The 17,499-nt window shown below is 46.5% G+C and overlaps 5 protein-coding genes and 1 long non-coding RNA gene across 6 annotated transcripts; 1 reads left to right on the top strand and 5 right to left on the bottom strand.

Moving 5' to 3' along the window:
* Positions 1 to 300: 300 nt before the first annotated feature.
* LOC100843019 (small glutamine-rich tetratricopeptide repeat-containing protein) lies at positions 301 to 6,434 on the bottom strand. Its single transcript, XM_003580838.4, has 11 exons — positions 6,258 to 6,434; positions 5,178 to 5,437; positions 4,917 to 4,950; positions 4,595 to 4,731; positions 4,222 to 4,288; positions 3,901 to 4,000; positions 3,102 to 3,265; positions 2,179 to 2,225; positions 2,018 to 2,062; positions 1,289 to 1,778; positions 301 to 755 (listed from the first exon to the last, which is right to left on the bottom strand). Exons 1-11 carry the CDS (start codon positions 6,343 to 6,345, stop codon positions 739 to 741), a joined length of 1,449 nt encoding a protein of 482 aa, XP_003580886.1. The 5' UTR covers positions 6,346 to 6,434; the 3' UTR covers positions 301 to 738.
* Positions 6,435 to 7,183: 749 nt separating this feature from the next.
* Positions 7,184 to 8,797, bottom strand: LOC100835986 (RNA demethylase ALKBH5). Its single transcript, XM_010242358.3, has 2 exons — positions 8,513 to 8,797; positions 7,184 to 8,196 (listed from the first exon to the last, which is right to left on the bottom strand). Exons 1-2 carry the CDS (start codon positions 8,727 to 8,729, stop codon positions 7,358 to 7,360), a joined length of 1,056 nt encoding a protein of 351 aa, XP_010240660.1. The 5' UTR covers positions 8,730 to 8,797; the 3' UTR covers positions 7,184 to 7,357.
* A 338-nt stretch (positions 8,798 to 9,135) lies between these two features.
* On the bottom strand, positions 9,136 to 10,191 carry LOC100842715 (tyrosine-sulfated glycopeptide receptor 1). Its single transcript, XM_003580837.4, has one exon. The coding sequence runs from the start codon at positions 10,137 to 10,139 to the stop codon at positions 9,303 to 9,305; it is 837 nt and encodes a 278-aa protein (XP_003580885.1). The 5' UTR covers positions 10,140 to 10,191; the 3' UTR covers positions 9,136 to 9,302.
* Positions 10,192 to 11,826: 1,635 nt separating this feature from the next.
* Positions 11,827 to 12,829, bottom strand: LOC100842409 (receptor-like protein 2). Its single transcript, XM_003580836.4, has one exon. It carries the CDS (start codon positions 12,774 to 12,776, stop codon positions 12,036 to 12,038), a length of 741 nt encoding a protein of 246 aa, XP_003580884.2. The 5' UTR covers positions 12,777 to 12,829; the 3' UTR covers positions 11,827 to 12,035.
* Positions 12,830 to 13,265: 436 nt separating this feature from the next.
* On the bottom strand, positions 13,266 to 15,103 carry LOC100842101 (probable LRR receptor-like serine/threonine-protein kinase At4g37250). Its single transcript, XM_003580835.3, has one exon. It carries the CDS (start codon positions 15,096 to 15,098, stop codon positions 14,295 to 14,297), a length of 804 nt encoding a protein of 267 aa, XP_003580883.3. The 5' UTR covers positions 15,099 to 15,103; the 3' UTR covers positions 13,266 to 14,294.
* An 845-nt stretch (positions 15,104 to 15,948) lies between these two features.
* Positions 15,949 to 17,119, top strand: LOC104585476. Its single transcript, XR_733300.3, has 3 exons — positions 15,949 to 16,185; positions 16,409 to 16,892; positions 16,971 to 17,119. It is a non-coding gene; the product is annotated as an uncharacterized LOC104585476 (long non-coding RNA).
* Positions 17,120 to 17,499: the final 380 nt, after the last annotated feature.

Genomic DNA, 17,499 nt, shown 5'->3' with positions numbered 1-17,499 from the left:
GGCGCTCATGAGTTGAAGAATAAAAATCTTAGGTTCCAGAAAAGGAAAAAAGGGCCATCAATCTAGACGGAACTGAGAGTTGGCAGCCATCCATTTTTATTCCTCCTCCCTGACAAGCAAAAGTGAAAGCAGAGATGATGTGCAGCAAAGGATTTATTCACTTTGGATCTTAACACCTCATTTAACAACTCTCTGCCGTCTTTCTGTATTTAGCAAAAGACAGGCTACCCTTTTCTCTCATGCTTTGCCCTCCTATAGAGCCTCCAAGATAGAAATATATAGAGGATGTGCACATTTAACTGGCTCAGCTCAAAGATGCACAGGTAATTGCAATTGACAACATAGTACATACACCGATACACACTGGATCACAGTATAGAGTTCAATGCAATAGCTAGAAAGATTTTGCATGTAGCAACTGTCAACCCGCAGGCCCAAATCTATGCTAAACCATGGCTTTTCAGTTTTAAGAAAGCATAGCAGGCCTGCAAATAAAACGGTCAAACAGACACCATAATGAGGTCCATGAATGATAGCATTTTAATTCTAGCATCATTGCTAAATTCCATCGAACAAGCCGCATGTGCCCATGAATGACACGTTGACGCTTGGATGCAGAGAGAAAGCATAGAACAGACATAAGGTGCCCAGGATAAGTTTCAAGAACCGATGTTTGAACAGCGAACATACACATATAAGACTTCAACTATGAACGACATTAACACATTTTCTTGTTTCTCAAGTCGAACCTGGCCCTGCACAAAATACAACAGTTATATTGAAGTCATTCAACCAGATACTAAAAAAAAACAATCGATGATCCTTGCATAAAAAACAAAGAGGTCAAGAATTCCAACAGAGGAAGTTAAAGAGAAAAGGAGAAAGAGTAAGAGGATAACATATGTCCTCCTGTTTGTAATACAGGCAGCAATTCCTTTAATTTGTACTACTACAGCTACTTTCCATAAGGAAATATTTAAAATATGATCTTTGATACTAAAAGGAGGCAACATATTTTCAGTCAAAGCAAATACACCAGATGATTATGTCGGAAACTACAGATAACGTGTAGAGAACGAAACCATGGCCAAGAACAACTATTTCTACAATTATATACATACAGTACAAAAGAATCACTTTTTGGTTTAAACACAATGAGATGATTTTTCAAAAGAAAGAAACATAGTATTGTAGTCTTTTATGGAAAAAAAATATAGGCATGACAAGTCACATGTTAGTTTTCAAGCATCAGCCAAGATGAATAATTCAGTGATGAGAATCAACTAACCTCCAGGTGCACCTTCATTTGGGCCCATCTGTTGTCCAAACATCTGCATCACTGCTCTCAAAGCCTCAGTGGCCTGCTCTGGTCCTGCCACATTTATGTGGATGCTAGCATCCGTGTGGGCATCTGGTTGACCATGTTCTCCAGCATGTCCACCTGAAGCTTGCTGTGCTATATTTGCTTCAGAACCAGGGCCCATGAAGGAGAAGGCAGGAGGGACTGCAGCATTGGTTGGGAAAGAAGCTGATGGATGGTTGCCTGAATTCCCAGTCGTTGATCCTTGACCATTCCCATTGACAGTTGTCTGACCAAAATAGTCATTCAAATTTATGTTTACGGAATGTTGACCAGGACCAGACCCACGATTGATGATATTGGCCAAGAATTCCGGATTAGGAGCACTTCCAGGGGGGAATAATGTGAAAGGCATACCACTGCTAGTCTGGCCAGTAAACCGTGGATGTGATTCTTGGCCTTGGCGTGCATGTGTATTCTATAAACAAGGAGATGGGATTACTTGGTGGTTTAAAAATACCAAAGAACAAAATAAGATCATACCATGTAACCAAACAGTATTGACATTCTATGCATATTAATATATTGTACAAATTCCAGGTGAAGCTTTGGTTGCGCAATTTTTTTAAGAAAACAAGGGTACTGATTTGTTAAGCTGACAGGATATGTTTCATAATACATTTAAAAAAAGCACAAGTAGCTTTCTGGTTGCAGTACCTGTCCTGGTGCAGCTCGCTGTTCAGCCAGCTTCCTTCTGGTAGCCTAAAGTTTTCAACACAGAGCAAAATCAAAATTCAGTAGTGATTATAGAAGGAAACAAATTCTATCCAGACTCCTGATGGGAAAAAAAAGAAGATGAAACAGAATAAGATGCCTACCTCAATATTCAGTCGAACATTTTCATTACTAGGCTCAAGCTGGGAGGCTGCAAGAAGATCAAAGTGAGTTCACTATAGGCTCCATACATTACTGTACATAGTAATCTTTGTAGTTTAGATTCATCTAGGAATTGCAAATGGACTGTTAATTTGGATATTGCAAGCACTGAAAGGTGAAGAGAATACATCAAATATGAACAAGAGTTTAAACAGTGCTGATAGCAATGCCATCATATGAAAACTTGGGATAAATTTGGATGCAGAACTGGTCAAGATGCAATAGAGCAAATGTTTGTTTGACTCAACTGGATGCATGGTAATATTATAAATGCAAACATGTAGAGCGATACACTTAAACTCAGCATTTTAGTAGACTGTGCCCGTGGTAAGATAGATCATAACAAAACAATCCACCCAAAAGATATTAAAAACTGTTCGTAAAGTCAGATACGACTGTATGTTACTCCCTCCATTCCAAAATAGACACCCTTTTAGTCTACACTTTCAGGGCAGTTTTAGTATTAGAACATCTCCTGTTTTGCCCTTTATTAATGTCATCAAGAAATGAGCTAATAATCACTGCACTTCCTAACTCTCTTTAATGCCCTGCTGCATTGGGTTGCATGGAAAATTTATTTCTGTCTTAGGGAGAAAAAGACAACAAACAATGAAATAGAAGGACAATATAAACATTTCACTCAAATCGTTAATTCTCGTGCCCAACTCTCGAAAGACATATATTCTGAAACGAAGGGAGTAAAAGTTAAGACAAGATTCGGCTTAAAATTCTGGTTCTTTCCAGAAGTGCCAACACATATGTAAACTGCACCGATGAGGACTTCGGAATGCCTTTTATAAAGTAACATATAGCATATATTATCATTTTTCAACCAAATCCTCGTTGAAGTTTCTAAGGTGCCCACCTTTCAAGTATCCCTTATATAAAGCATCATGGAAGTTCCCCATGGCAAAATAAGCAGATCCGAGTCGGCTATAGGCTTTGCTGTAGTTGGGATCAATTTCAATTGACTTCAGGCAATCCGTAACAGCTTCATTGCACATATTAAGAAGGGTATATGCAGCAGCCCTGAAAAAGCATACACTTTTCAAGTTGCATCAAAGCATGAAACAGAGTGCTCTTGTGAACAGGAGTTAAAAGAACTAATTTATACGGAACAAGAAGAACAAAGACCACTCTGGCAGCCACCTAACAAGAAATCAGCCAGTCTCTAGAAAAGATCAGCCATTCCATTTTCTTAAAGCGTCAAGCTTTAAGCATTCAACAATCTCTAAGACATATACAGTTTGTAACCAGCTACAGCTGGTTTCAACTGGTTTTCAGAACTTTTGTTAGCCAGTAGGAAGAACTAATAACAGAGCCTGAGACTCCTCGCCACATCGCAGGCTATAGAAGCAATAGGAATGAGAATGCAGGAATTTGAAGCAACAGAGTAACATGCATTAAGCAGACGTGAGAATGCTTATCACTATTAGTCACTAAGCCATTTCCAGATTCTATATCACACGTTGTTACTCATGAAAATGGGAAAAAATCAACCCATTTTTTAATTCCGTCCATCCTGATCCTCAACTCTAAAATTACTCAGTACAGTTCAACTCGGTATGAGATTTCACCGTCGGAGTCAATAAAATACAATTGCACACTTATGCACTGTTCGTTCACCAAAACAGCCATCAGAAGTTTCAGTAACCTGTACATACCTGTTACAATAGTAAATGGCATTTGTTCTGCTCAGTGCGATAGCACCGGTGTACAGTTCTACAGCTTTTAGGTGTTCTTTTGTCCTCATGAAGTCATTACCTGATGAACAAATATGCAGTTAGCCACTACAAGTTTGCACATCTGCATCCAGTACATAATACACATAGAGGCCTGAACTGCAAAGCCCTTTACAACAAAGGGAAAATGAAGATCCAATTCATCCTATCCTGTAAATTTACTGCACGAACTAATGAACCAACATATCAGTTGGAATACTAAGACTTGTACATATGAAACAACTAAGGGTTCTAGCTATGTACCTTTAGATTTAAAGAACTCTGCAAGGTCTACTAAGCTTGCCATGTTCCTTCCTGAATTGCGCACCACCTAAACAGAGATAAATCATACTTCATTATTAAAAAAATGTAAACTAATTAAGTGAAAACAGAAAAATAAGTAAAATAGTTAAGGTAATGAATATAAAACTAGAATGCGGGCCAGCTACTAGTTTCATGATGTCATAACGCCTCAAGTCCCCTACTTGTGTCTTCAACCAAGAGAACTGCCATGACACAGAATGCCCAAGAATAGAGGAACATCTGTAATAGCGTTCAATTGGTAGCAGCGACAACAAACTGTTTACTCTATCATCAAGCATGGAATGCTAAGCGAGGAAAAAATAGTTTATCATACCAGCAATGCGTCCTCGAAGAGTTGTGATGCTTGTGAAAGTTGATCAGCATCTTCAGCTCCAGCTGGCGATGTCTTAAAGAAATTTATTTCATCAAGTGCGGCATAGAATTTTGCAAATAGCTCGTCTCCTGAAATATCTGGCAAAAAGAAATCAAGTTCCGTGAGAAAAGTAATTTACATCTGTCATTATGTGATAATGACCCCCATTACCCTACAAGAATCAAGTGACACAAAAGGCAGCAAAACTTTACAGAAACAAACTTGATAAATCCCAAGAATATCTGGATGATCATAGAGTTTAGAGTTTATGCCATAGTCATACCTAGGTCAAAGGTATCTTCCGCTTGGCCTTCACTCTGATGTGGAGATGCAGAGAAAATATCAGAAGCTAATATCTTATGAAGGGTAATATGGAAAGCAAATAATAAAAACTAATGAAATAAAGCATGAGACATATATGGAAGTTCATAACAACCATGTATAAAAATTTCAAACATGCATTTATATGTATCAACATGGAAAAAGATGGATGCTGGTAGTAGATACAATATAGAAATCATGTGCCAAATGACAGGGAGCATACATTTGATGTTGTACATTTAGTTGACTCTCCTTGGAGACTGGAAGTACTTGCACTGCAAGAGGGTTTGTTTGAAAAAGATTGTGGCACTGGGTCTGGTCTTGACTTATATTGTCCATTAGCTTCTGGAGAGGTAAAGAGTTCAAGCAACAACCCTGGCTGTATCCCCTCGGCAGTCGATGATGAGTTGATACTAAAAATGGATTCCAGACAATCCCTTGCGACTTCAAGAGCTTCAGGATCAACCTCAGGAGATAACTCAACTGCATTCCAAACATGGTTCCAATATGAGAAGAACTAATGATAAATAAATGTAAGGAACGAACATAGAGCAGTAACGTGCCTCGGTTGTGGGAAATCAGCCAGATTTCCTCACCCCATCTCTACCGTTTAACGTTCATATCATTTTCCAGTCAACTCCAATCAAAATCCATTTTTGTCCAGAAACACGCAGCAACACGACATAGCCGCATTGCCAGCTTGCACAAGTGGCAGACGACGGATCACAGTGACCATAATCATAGATTCCATACAGCTGGATGCACGCCACAAGACACGACAAAACTCGGTACCACGCACACCTGAAACGGCAGGCAACCGGACATTCACACGTCAGAGGTGCACACAAACATCTAACCGCCAATTGTCGCCTTGGCAAGTCCCCACTTCCACAGAAACCTAATAATGCTGCTTTCAAGTAGTGCATCCTGCTCATATGCATGATTTCTTGGGGAGGGGGGGCATGCATACCCGTGACACCACATCCAACACAGCCCAATTTCAGCATCGGAGGCTTCTAGTTCAACTTTTCTTCCACGATCCACCAATCGAACCTAGTACCTACCTAGCTGCGCGTCGGCAGCTGAAACCCTAGGATCCTACTAAATCAGACTCATTTGATCGCAGGCGATCCGATCCCCTTCCGGCTCATAAAGCAAGAAACACACTTACGCACCCGTCGACCAGCGTGGAGAATTCGATGGATACGAGTTCTAAACATGGGAGCGCAAGCGACATGGCGGAATTGAGTTCGGGAGCAGAGAGTAGGGCAGGGGGTTAGGGGTCTTGGTGGTGTCAACTGACCGGAGTTGAGGAAATCGAGGAAGGAGAGGACGATGCGGCGAGAGACGGGGGAGTCCGACCGGGTCATGTGCCCTGTTCCTCCGCCCATCGAGCCGGAAGGGGAGGGGGAGGCGGCGGCCGACGGCGGAGGGGTTGAAGAACACGACGGCGGTGCGAGCAGCAGTTTGTGTTAGAGTGTAAGACAAGTGAGGAAATATTAAAGGGAGATAAAATCTAACTGATTTTGGGCCGTACAAGCCCAAAGCTAACTGGTCTTCGGGTGACCCATTAACCCATACAAAAGCCTGCCTCGCAGCCCAACTATAATTTCCTACTCGAGCTTTACTTGTTTTAGTTTCTCAAAAAAAAAAAGAGCTTTACTTGTTTTAAAAAGACTTCTTCCTCTGTTCATGGGTTGATTCTACTTTAGAAACCGACATTAGAGAGAAACTGATGTGAAATTAAATGAGTTTTGTCTATTCTCTGATCAGATGGGCCCATACGGAATTAAGTTGTCGCCCGTCAAAAGGACGACTCATACCGTTTTCGGCTCGTTAACAATGGATGTCCGTAGCCATAGGCAAGATTGTCACCTTTACTGCTGCATGGGTTCATCGCTAGACGACGGTAGCGCAGAAAGACAAACGCGGGAAAATTTTCAGTAATCCCGGTACGTGTAGTTATGAAACCATAACATAGACAACACTTCATATTATGTGTATTTATGGTTTCACATGTTAGAGCATTTGTGCTATGATGGAAGAGTATACTTCGGACGGAAACAAACATAAAACACTTGCTACTATATTCAATTTCAACACATGACGTCGTTCGAAATATTAATTCGACGATCCATGGACAGCCTATGGGCAAAAAGACGATCCATTGCCCTATTGGCGCCACAAGAAAAACGCGTGAAAATTCATAAATTCGATTTTCAAATATAATGATAGTCAATAGCACGCCTTTTCTTTTATTTCTGATGAATGATCAGTACACATATAACGAATGAATGGTGTCTACTGTCACAGCCGACTCTAAAAAACAATAACGAATAATCTTACAGGCACAGCATATGAGCTCCCTCCAAGGAGGCAAAAACTCTGAAAACATCATCTTCTCTATCGTCTTCCGCGTCGTCCGCCGGCCGGCGAAGCACCAAGCGCCGGGAACTCGTCGGCGGAGAGACAGAACGGCACGCTGCCGCCGCCGCCGCCGCCGCCGCCGGTAATTCTCTGTCCAGCGGCAGCCGGGTTCAGAGGCGGCGCCTGCTGCTGAGCCGTGCTCTGAATCTGCTCCCCTGCTCCTCCTCCGTTCTTCTGCTGCCGCTGAGGATGATCAGCCACGCTCGCCAACGCCATGGCCGGCCGGACCTCAGGAAGCGTCGGCAGCGGCAATGGCGCGAGCTTCTGCAGCAAGGGATCAGGTCTGAACCCAAAGGGGACCTTGGCAGGGTCCATCTTCCTGAACGTGATCGAGATCCTCTTCTCCGGCACAGCCGGCACGCAATGCTTGGCCACATCCGCGCCATTCCCCTTCAACACGAGCACAGACCCCAAAGGAAGCGAGATGGAGGCGGCGCCGGCGAACTCGCCGGGGCCGAGTACCCTGAGCTCCTTCCCAAACAAAATGGCGCACTCGGCGAGGAAGGAGGCGGTGCAGAAGGGGCGGAGGAAGTCGCGGCTGTCGACGTGCGGCGGGATGCAGTCGTCCTTGTCGTAGATGTTGACGATGCAGCTGTCGGGGACGCACGACGGGGGGAGGACGCGCCAGAGCACGAGGCGGCGGACCATGGCGGAGAGGAGCGGCGGGAGCGGGTCGACGGCGCCGTGGGCGGCGTCCCGGATGATCCCCGGCGGGTTGCGGGCCTTGTCGGTGGCGTAGTTGTAGCAGCAGCCGAACTGGATCGTCGCTCGCCCTTTCCCCCGCATCCACTTCCGCGGCTCCGAGTAGGTTCTCTCTGCAACAAGAAAGAAAGAAAACGCCATTCACGCCGCTGATGATGATCTGAATCTCGACAGAGAAAGAAACTGAATCCAATCCGGCGAGATGGACGGAGGAAGGGTTCGGTCGGAAGCTGGAGTCAAGAAGCGGGCTGTGGAACAGGGGAAATCGATCTTACAAATCAATGAATTAGGTGGCTGGAACTGAACCTGGGGAATCGAGATTCATGAAGGAGGTCGCGGAACAGGGGAATTGGGGACAGAGAGAAATTGGGCGCGATGAAGATCGAAGAAGCTGAGCGAGGGAGATTGATTAAGAACAATAGCACGTACCTTTGAGGAGTCCGCGGCGGCCCTGGTCCTGGAGGTCGAGGACGCAGGCGACGATGGCCTTCTGCTCGTCGGGGGAGAAGACGGCGGTGTGCAGCTCGAGGCCCTGGAGCACGTTGAGCGCCCGGCCGCCGCCGGCCGCCTGCTTCTCCATGTGGCAGAAGTCCTTCTTCCGCACCCGCACCCGCCCCACCCCCTCGTCGCCCAGCAGCGCCGCCATGGATCTGACTGGCTGGCGGCTGCGGCTCTTGTGTGGTTCCTAGAGAGCTTCAGCTCGGCATGGCTCGCTTTATTAAATCGGGGTCGGCTCGCGTGTTGACTCACTTGAAGCACCACGTGGGACCGTTTGGTGGGCTTCAATTCGAGCCTTACTTCTTTCTTAGTGGGCTTCGAGTGAAGGCCCAGCCTAGTATTACTATGGTTAATTAACGCATTGCTCTCGTACAAGCAGCCGTAGCATGCGATCCACGACCCAATCAGGATACATAATAAAGCATCAGACATCATTAACAATAGAAAATGATCACCGTAAGCAGACATGCAACGATGCAAATATGTAGACAAGCAAACACACGTACGCTTGGGTCTATACCAGCTACAAGCCGCCGTTGATATTCATGTCAACATGCATGTAAAGGTATTTAGGAGAATTTTTATTCAAAGCGAGAAGATGATACACACAAGTTACATAACGCGATTCGCCCCCACCAAGTGATTGTGAGGTACACTGATAACTTATAGCTTGGACACGCACGGACATGAGCTTCGTCAGTTCCACGATCATTAACCTCGATCAGGTCACGACTTTGTTGTTTCCGGTTACGATGTGGTTGCTCCCGGATACGGTATTGTGGCTCCCGGATACGGTGTTATGGTCCCCGGATACGGTATTGTGGTGTCCGGATACGATATTGTGGTTTCCGGATGCGGTGTTGTGGCTCCTGGTCACGGCGTTGTTGTTGCCAGTTACGACATGGTAGGTCCCAGATACGACATGCATGTGACCACTTACGGCATTGTGACTCCCACTTAGGATTTTGTTGTGGTTCCCGGTCACAACGTTGTTGTCTCCAGATATGACGGTGTTATCGTTTCCGGAAAGAGCGTTATCTTTCCCAGATCTGACATGGTTGTTGGTCCCAGTTATTGTGTTTGGTTCTTCGTCTAGAGTTTTTCGGTTAGTGGAAACCGTCACACCCCGTGAACGTTGACTGGGATTAATCTTGGCTACCTCATAAACCGATGCATTATGTGATAGATCCAAGTAGCAAAGACGGTCAAGCTCACCAATCCATGATGGGATGGTGCCGACCAGTCTGTTGTCGGCAAGGTTGAGCGACTCCAGCCGCACGAGGCCGGCCAAGGATGCTGCTCCTTGGATGGGTCCCGTGAGGCCGCGTCCGGGGAGCCACAAGGACGTGACGCGGCCACTTGCACTGTCGCAGCCCACACCTTCCCAACCGCAGCAGGAGGCGCCGGACCACGTGGCGCGGAGGAGGACGGCACCGCCACTGAGGTTGCCGGCAAAGCCCCGCAGCGCACGGAGGTCATCGGGGTGGCACGACGCGGCCATGCTTGCCGCCGGTAAGAGGAGCGCCAGGAGAAGGTGCGGCAGCCAGCATTTTGCCATGGACTCAGCTCAGCAAGAAACCAGCTGTTTTGGAATACAAGCAAGTGTTTGTTTGTTGTTGGCAAATGTTAAGTGCACCCCCTATCTTTTATAGTGCCTCCTGCTTGAGTGGTGCATCCTAGCGTATCTTATTAGTGCGTGTCCTGTGTGCATATATATGTGTGTTTGTAAGCATGGGTGGCCACGGTTCAAGTTTGTTTATAGTTGTTTGTCGACTGAAATTGGTATATCCATTTTATTGCTTGTGATCAGCTAGCTTAATTAGAGAGACCAATTTCTAATTTGCAAAGTTAGTAGCGAAGGAGTTCGCACTTACGCGAGGAATTAACGTCCCATCTGGCTGGTGGTGTAACATCATCATATATATATCTCGCGGTGTTGTATGGAGTGGGCATGCCGACATCAAGCAACACAAGCGTACGAACCTATTTTGGACCGATGGTTTGTGCCGACATAGCGTTGTCTCCAGATATTGTCTGTGGCACACGTGGAGTCGTTGCTGGGCTTCAAGCCTTACTGCTAGCTTCTTCTTTTTCTTTTTCTTTTTTGAGTGGAGCCTTACTGCTAGCTTGACTTGCTTCTTCTCAGCGGGCTTCGAGAGAAGGCCCAGTTGGGTTTGACTTAGCCTGGCCTGCATATTAATTATTTCGATTACTAATACAACTGATCTGCTAAGGCCCATGTACTTACACTCCTTCAACTAGGACGGCCTTCTTGTACTTACCAAAGATCCAATGGCCATTTTTTCCTTCCCTGTTTCCTGATCCTTTTCTTCCGTAGGAGAGCCAACTTCTTGGCTCCTGAGTTCATTATTACTACACTCTTCGTCTTTGCAAAGATGGCCCTCCGTTGCTTCTCGATCTAGCAACACCTCTCTGCTCTCTCTGCAATAGTGCAATCTTCTACTACGCGTACTGTTTGGGGATTGAGCTGCTCTTTGATTTGTTCCAATCGATCAAACAGGATCTCTAGAGACTAGCTGTGGTTAGCTAGTAGTAGTACTAGAGTACTCGTGTAGTAGCAATCAATACAAAAATAAATGGTGGGACTTGGGAGACCAAGGGCATTGCACGCACTAGGCAGTATACTATACAGTGCCACGTAATTAATCAAGCTAACAACGGCATCAACTGAATTAGTTCTGCATGCTGCTACAAAGTTACTACTACGATGTGTAACGTCTCACTGCCACGGTAACAAACTTTCTTGATGAGCTAGATAGGCTACGAAGCTCGATCTGAGGTAATGTAATGCTCCAGCTATCGAGCAATCAAGCCTAGCTAGCTTTTAGACGCAGCATGGGAGGATGGCGTGGGGTTGAACACCCCCAGCTCGTCCATGCTCGAGTACACCAGCATGCTACGGTGCATAATTATATACTGCTCCCTTTCGTTACATAATTCGTGTCGAAATATTACATGTATCTAAATGTTTTTTAAAATAGATACATTTATTTTTTGGACAAATTTAAGACAAGAATTATGGAACGGAGGTAGTAATAATCTCTGCTCATGATTTGTTCCATCTCCTTCATATAGACATTTAACATTGATGCATGTATGTAACATTGACAATTGCACACGAGAAGTGTATAACTAGCTGACATTACGCGGTTAAGATTCACCATCCACGACCCAATCAGGATAATAAATCATCGCTGAAAATAGAAAACATGAAATAATCACCATAAGCAAACACACTTGGTCTATATCAGCTGCAAGCCGCCGTTGATATTCATGTCAACATGTATGTAAGATATTTAGGGGAATTTTATTTAAAGTAAGAAGATGATACTATATCCGTGAAGTTACATAACGTGACTGGCCCCACCAAGTGATTGTGAGGTACACTTATAGCTTGGACGAGAACATGAGCTTCGTTACCGACTAAAGATCATCAACCTCCTGTCACGACTTTGTTGCTCCCGGATACGATGTGGTTGCTTCCAGATACAGCATTGTTGCTCCCGGATACGGTATTGTTGGTGCCAGTTACAACATGGTGGGTTCCAGATACGACATGCATGTTACCACTTACGGCATTATCACTCCCGCTTACGACTTTGTTGTGATTCCCAGACACGACGTTGTTGTTCCCGGATATGACAACGTTATCGTTCCCAGAAATAGTGTTACCGTTTCCAGATTTGACAGAGTTGTTGGTCCCAGTTATTGTATTTGGTTTTCCGTCAGCTAGTGTCCTTCGGTTACGCTTGACATGCAACGGCGATGCATTATGTGATAGATCCAAGTAGCAAAGACGGTCAAGCTCACCAATCCATGATGGGAAGGTGGTGCCGACATGCAGCCTGTTGTTGGCAAGGTTGAGCGACTCCAGCTGCGCGAGGCCGGCCAAGGAGGATGCTCCATGGATGGGTCCGACAAGGCCACGTCCGGGGAGCCACAAGGTCGTGACGCGGCCACTTGCGCCGTCGTCGCAGCGCACACCTTCCCAGCCGCAGCAGGAGGCGCCGGACCACGCGGCGCGGAGGAGGACGGCGGCCCCGCCGCTGAGGTTGCCGGCAAAGCCCCGCAACGCACGGAGGTCATCGGGGTGGCACGACGCCGCCGTGCTTGTTGCCGCCGGTAAGATCAGGAGCGCCGAGAGGAGCTGCAGCAGCAGCCAGTATTTTGCCATAGCGAGAAACCTGTTTTGGAATACAAGCAAGTGTTTGTTGTTGGCAAAAATGAAGTGCATCCTAATGTATATCTTATAGTGCATGCGTGTATGTTTGTAAGCATGGGTGGGTGGCTACAATTCAAGTTTGGTTTAATTTGTTGTTTGTTCGTGCCGACAGATCGTTGTCTACCCATACTTAGAAGCTGTGCCGACATCCTTGTACTATCCCAGAATATGAACAGCTGGCTGGCTGCGGCTCTTGTGTGGTTCCTGGCTTCAGAAATATCGCGGTCGGATTCCCAATCAGGGTGGCCTCGCGTGTTAATTTGACTGACTTGCAATTTCTTTCTTTCTTTAATTCTTAGGGAAGGCCTAGCGTAGATTCCTCCTAGTAAGGCCGTCGTCCGCCTTCTTCTTCTTCCGTCCATCCGATGCCCATTTTCCATTGATCGTGCGCTCGTGGATTAAAAAAAGCCAAGGTTAATTAACGGATTGCACTCGTACTAGTAGCAGTGTAGTTTCATGTAATTAATCAAGCTAACAACGGCATCTACTGAAGTTGTTCTACTGCTAAAAGTTACTGGAGTACAATTAATTTGTAACATCACTACATCAGTAGGACTAAACACAGTAAAAGACTGTCTTGATGAAGCTACGAATTGGCCGGCAGCTCTATTCTGCATGCTCATCGAGATGACTAATGAGATAAGCTGAGCTGAGGTGATGTGATAGAGCAACCAAGCCCTGTAGACGACGACGAAGCATCGCAGGATGGCCGTGGGGTTGAACACCTCCCATGCTCGAGTACACACCCGCCGACCCCGCCACCGAGTCGTACTCCTACTCCGCCGTCTTCTTCTGATCCATCTCCGGCAAATCATCCTTCTTCTCCGACTCCGGCACTGCCGTCTCCTTCTCCTGCAACCGCTTACTCAGCAGTCAGCACACAAGCATCGCTCTCCTGCGCTCGCCCCCATAATCCGCCACCGCCACAGCGTCATGCGCGCGGCCGCTGGTAGCCATGGTGATGTAAAAGACATAAGCCCTTGGTCCACGTTAAGTGACTCAAATTTGTCCAAATATGAATGTATCTATACTAAAAAAACGTCTTGATTCATTAATATGGGACGGAGAGGGTACTTATTTATACTAACAATCTCCGCTCATTTGCTCCATCTCCTTCATCTACACCTTTGACATTGATGCACGTAACATTGACAATTGCACACGACAAGTGTATAACTAGCTGACATTATGCGGTCATGATTCACCATGTGATCAATGACCCAATCAAGATAATAAAGCGTCACTAAAAGTAGAAAACATGAAATAATCACCATAAGCAAACACACTTGGTCTATATCACCTGCAAGGATATTCATGTCAACACGTATGTAACATAGGTTTTTTATATTAAAAGTAAGAAAATGATGATATATCCATGAAGTTACATAACACGATTGGCCCCACCAAGTGATAGTGAGGTACACTTATAGCTTGGACGAGAACATGAGCTTCGTTAGGGACTGAAGATCATTAACCTCCTGTCACGATTTTGTTGCTCCCAGATACGATGTGGTTGCTCCCAGATACGTTATTGTTGTTCCCGGATACGGTATTATTGCTGCCAGTTACAATATGGTTGGTCCCAGATACGACTTGGTTGGTACCACTTACGACATTGTCGCTCCCACTTATGATTGTGTTGTTGTTCCCAGACAGAACGTTGTTGTTTCCGGATATGACAGTGTTGTCGCCCCCAGAAACAGTGTTACCATTCCCTGATCTGACAGAGTTGTTGGTCCCGGTTATTGTATTTGGTTGCCCGTCAGCTAGTGTTCTTCGATCACCATGCTTAACATGAAATGACGATGCATTGTGTGATAGATCAAAGTAGCGGAGACGGTCAAGCTCACCAATCCATGATGGAAAAGTTGTGCCGACCTGCAGTCTGTTGTTGGCAAGGTTGAGCGACTCCAGCCGTGCGAGGCCGGCCAAGGATGCCGCTCCTTGGATGGGTCCAGCAAGGCCGCGTCCAGGGAGCCACAAGGTCATGACACGGCCACTTGCTCCGCCGTTGCAGCCCACACCTTCCCAGCTGCAGCAGGAAGCGCCAGACCACGTGGCGCGGAGGAGGACGGCTCCTGCGCCGCTGAGGTTGCCGGCAAAGCCCCGCAGCACACGGAGGTCATCGGGGTGGCACGCCACCGCCGTGCTTATTGCCGCCGGTAAGAGGAACGTCAAGAGAATAAGCTGCATCAGCCAGCATTTTGCCATAGCAAGGAACCTGTTTCGAAATACAAGCAAGTGTTTGTTGTTGGCAAACATTAAGTGTTGCATCCTATCTTATAGTGTGTTTGTAAGCATGGGTGGGTGGTCCATGGCCACAATTCAAGGTCGGTTTTTCTTGTTTGTGGACTGAAATGTATTTTTCTTTATAGAATACTGACTGAAATGTAATCGTCTTCGTAAAAGAAAGACTGGGGATGTGTATTCGGGCCGACATATCGTTGTCTGCTAGACTTAGTAGCTGTGCCGACATCCAGACTAGCTGCGGCTCTTGTGTGGTTCCTAGCTAGCTTCAGCTCGCGGTCGTTCCAGTCGGGGTCGGCTCGCGTGTTGTTAACTGACTTGCAACGCGACGCACGTGGAGTCCTTGGTGGGCTTCTTGTGCTGATGAAGTACTAGCGCGCTCGCATTTGGTACTTGTGGCTGTGGAAGGCGCGCATAAAAATAAATGTCGCGGACATATCAATTGGCAGTGAGATACTAGTATAATTGGACCTGAAAGTTGTGAGGCAAATAAAAGGGTGCACGACAGTCCGGCTCTAGCTTCTTTGATCCATCAGTGGCTAACTAGGTAAGTAAGTATCACATGTCGGCGCCGAGGACGTTAATAGCCACCTAGCTGAAGGAGAAACCATAACTTCATAGTATATAGCAAGTGTGGCCCATGTTATCCTCTGAGAGCAATCGCCGATCATGTGCCAGATAATACGCGCTTTAATTAGCCGTTAGCAGGTCCTTTGGACTAGCCGAATTGTACCATTATTTGACCTATCAAAGGGTAACTATACAGGGGAAGTATCCAGTGAAAACTGGAATTCGGTGCAAATCTGAAAACTTCCACTGTGAGTCATTGGATCAGCAATGGACGGTGTGGATCGAAGGTGGGATGTTTCACTTAACTCTGCTTTTCACATAACCCCCTCCTTTTTGCCGATCACGAAACTCCCTGGCTCTTCGCCTCCTCCATGGTCGCTTCGTGTTCGATCTGACGATAGCGCCACCGGCCATGAGCCCTCGCCGTCCGCCGGACGTGAAGGAGACCCTCCCTTCAGACCATGCGTCGCCACCGGCCCTTGTGCTCGACGGCCTCGCAGTTCCGTCCCCTCCCATGCCCCATCCTCCTCATAACCCTGCACTGGTAAGCACTGAAATTCCTATTCTTTCTCTGTTGATTCAGGTGCAGGCTGTGAGGGAAGATGCGTACGAATATTTATATCTTGCCTCGGTACCTCATGCCTGCAGTATTTCTATTCCATCTCTGAACGTCCGATGAGGTAGTAGCTCATGCCTGCTGTTTTTTTTTAATTCCTTCTCTGAACGGCCGATGAGGCAGTAGCTTATGTCTTCATGCTAATCTGCAGGTTTTGTGGAAGCTCTAGAGGTTTGTTTCGTGAAATACAAGAAGTTCATGTGTAGCATGATTCTTACTTCATGTGTGCCTATTTTGTTTACCAAACTAAGTGATGTATGCAATTTGACAATATCCTGAAACTGAGTGAATGTTCATACTGAATATTCTAGCCATGCAATGTCCTGAAATATTGCAATTCAACTCAGCAGATTTCTGCAACAAATAAAAATTACACCATCTGAGTGCTGCCAGAATTTCAATGTTTGTGTTGCGTTTAACAATCTCATGATTTTCATATCTGAATGCTTTCAGAACACCATTTCAATTGAGTATATTTCAGGTAAGATAGTAGACATGCAACAGGAACTTGGTTCCATTGATTTCTTTTCAATCTAGAAACATCATGCATTTTAATAGATCACCAGACACAATGCTTGAGCACACAGGTGGTATATTCTTCGATAATCAGCTTCAGGATACACACATTGTCATCGGTACAACCCATAGCGATTACATCACAGATTGCCTACACAAGATTGTACACAACACCAAACTGAAAAAAATAAATTCAGGAACGACTTCAGAAGGCGCTGCAGAATCAAGCTTCGACGGAGAAGCCTCCGAAGCCATCGCGTGGGGGCTGCGCCCTGGCCGTCGAGTCAGCGTCGCAGAGACGCCGTCGCGCCGGGGCAGCGCAGCAGCTGCCGAGTCTCCGTCGCAGTAGTTGCCGTGGCCGACGAGATGCCGTCATGTTAGGGCAGCGCAGCGGCCCCGTGTCACCGTCACGGCTGTAGAGGTGCCGTCGTGCCCGGGAACCGTTGCAGACGTCGAGTGGTCGTTGTCGACAGCGTCGTGGCCGCCGAGTACCGCCGCGCCGTCGCGCTGGGGCAGTGCCGCGGCCGCCGACTCGGCATTGAGCGGGGGCATCTCCGCAGCCTTCCAGACGCCATAGATCGGGGGCAGCCCCGAGCCGCCGTCGCTGGCTGCCAAGAACTTCCTCATGCAGATGCGCCGTGGAGAAGCGGTCGGATCCCTCCTCGCTGGGGGGATGCCCCCGTCCCTGCTCCCTGCCGCCGTTTGTGATGTCGTCCACGCGCCTTC

Source organism: Brachypodium distachyon, chromosome 5, assembly GCF_000005505.3.
Source record: "Brachypodium distachyon strain Bd21 chromosome 5, Brachypodium_distachyon_v3.0, whole genome shotgun sequence".
Taxonomy (NCBI): domain Eukaryota; kingdom Viridiplantae; phylum Streptophyta; class Magnoliopsida; order Poales; family Poaceae; genus Brachypodium; species Brachypodium distachyon.
This window is presented reverse-complemented; position numbering and strand designations above follow the sequence as displayed.

Excerpts from the sequence above, each read along its gene's own strand:
- LOC100842715 (XM_003580837.4), bottom strand. The coding sequence starts at position 10,139 with ATGGCAAAATGCTGGCTGCCGCACCTTCTCCTGGCGCTCCTCTTACCG.
- LOC100842409 (XM_003580836.4), bottom strand. The coding sequence starts at position 12,776 with ATGGCAAAATACTGGCTGCTGCTGCAGCTCCTCTCGGCGCTCCTGATC.
- LOC100843019 (XM_003580838.4), bottom strand. The coding sequence starts at position 6,345 with ATGGGCGGAGGAACAGGGCACATGACCCGGTCGGACTCCCCCGTCTCT. Across the intron at positions 4,001-4,221 it reads AGAGTTCTTTAAATCTAAAG|GTAATGACTTCATGAGGACA; the intron begins GTACATAGCTAG and ends TTTGTTCATCAG. Across the intron at positions 2,226-3,101 it reads ATATAAGGGATACTTGAAAG|CCTCCCAGCTTGAGCCTAGT; the intron begins GTGGGCACCTTA and ends ATCTTCTTGCAG.
- LOC100835986 (XM_010242358.3), bottom strand. The coding sequence starts at position 8,729 with ATGGCGGCGCTGCTGGGCGACGAGGGGGTGGGGCGGGTGCGGGTGCGG. Across the intron at positions 8,197-8,512 it reads CCGCCGCGGACTCCTCAAAG|AGAGAACCTACTCGGAGCCG; the intron begins GTACGTGCTATT and ends TTCTTGTTGCAG.
- LOC100842101 (XM_003580835.3), bottom strand. The coding sequence starts at position 15,098 with ATGCAACACTTAATGTTTGCCAACAACAAACACTTGCTTGTATTTCGA.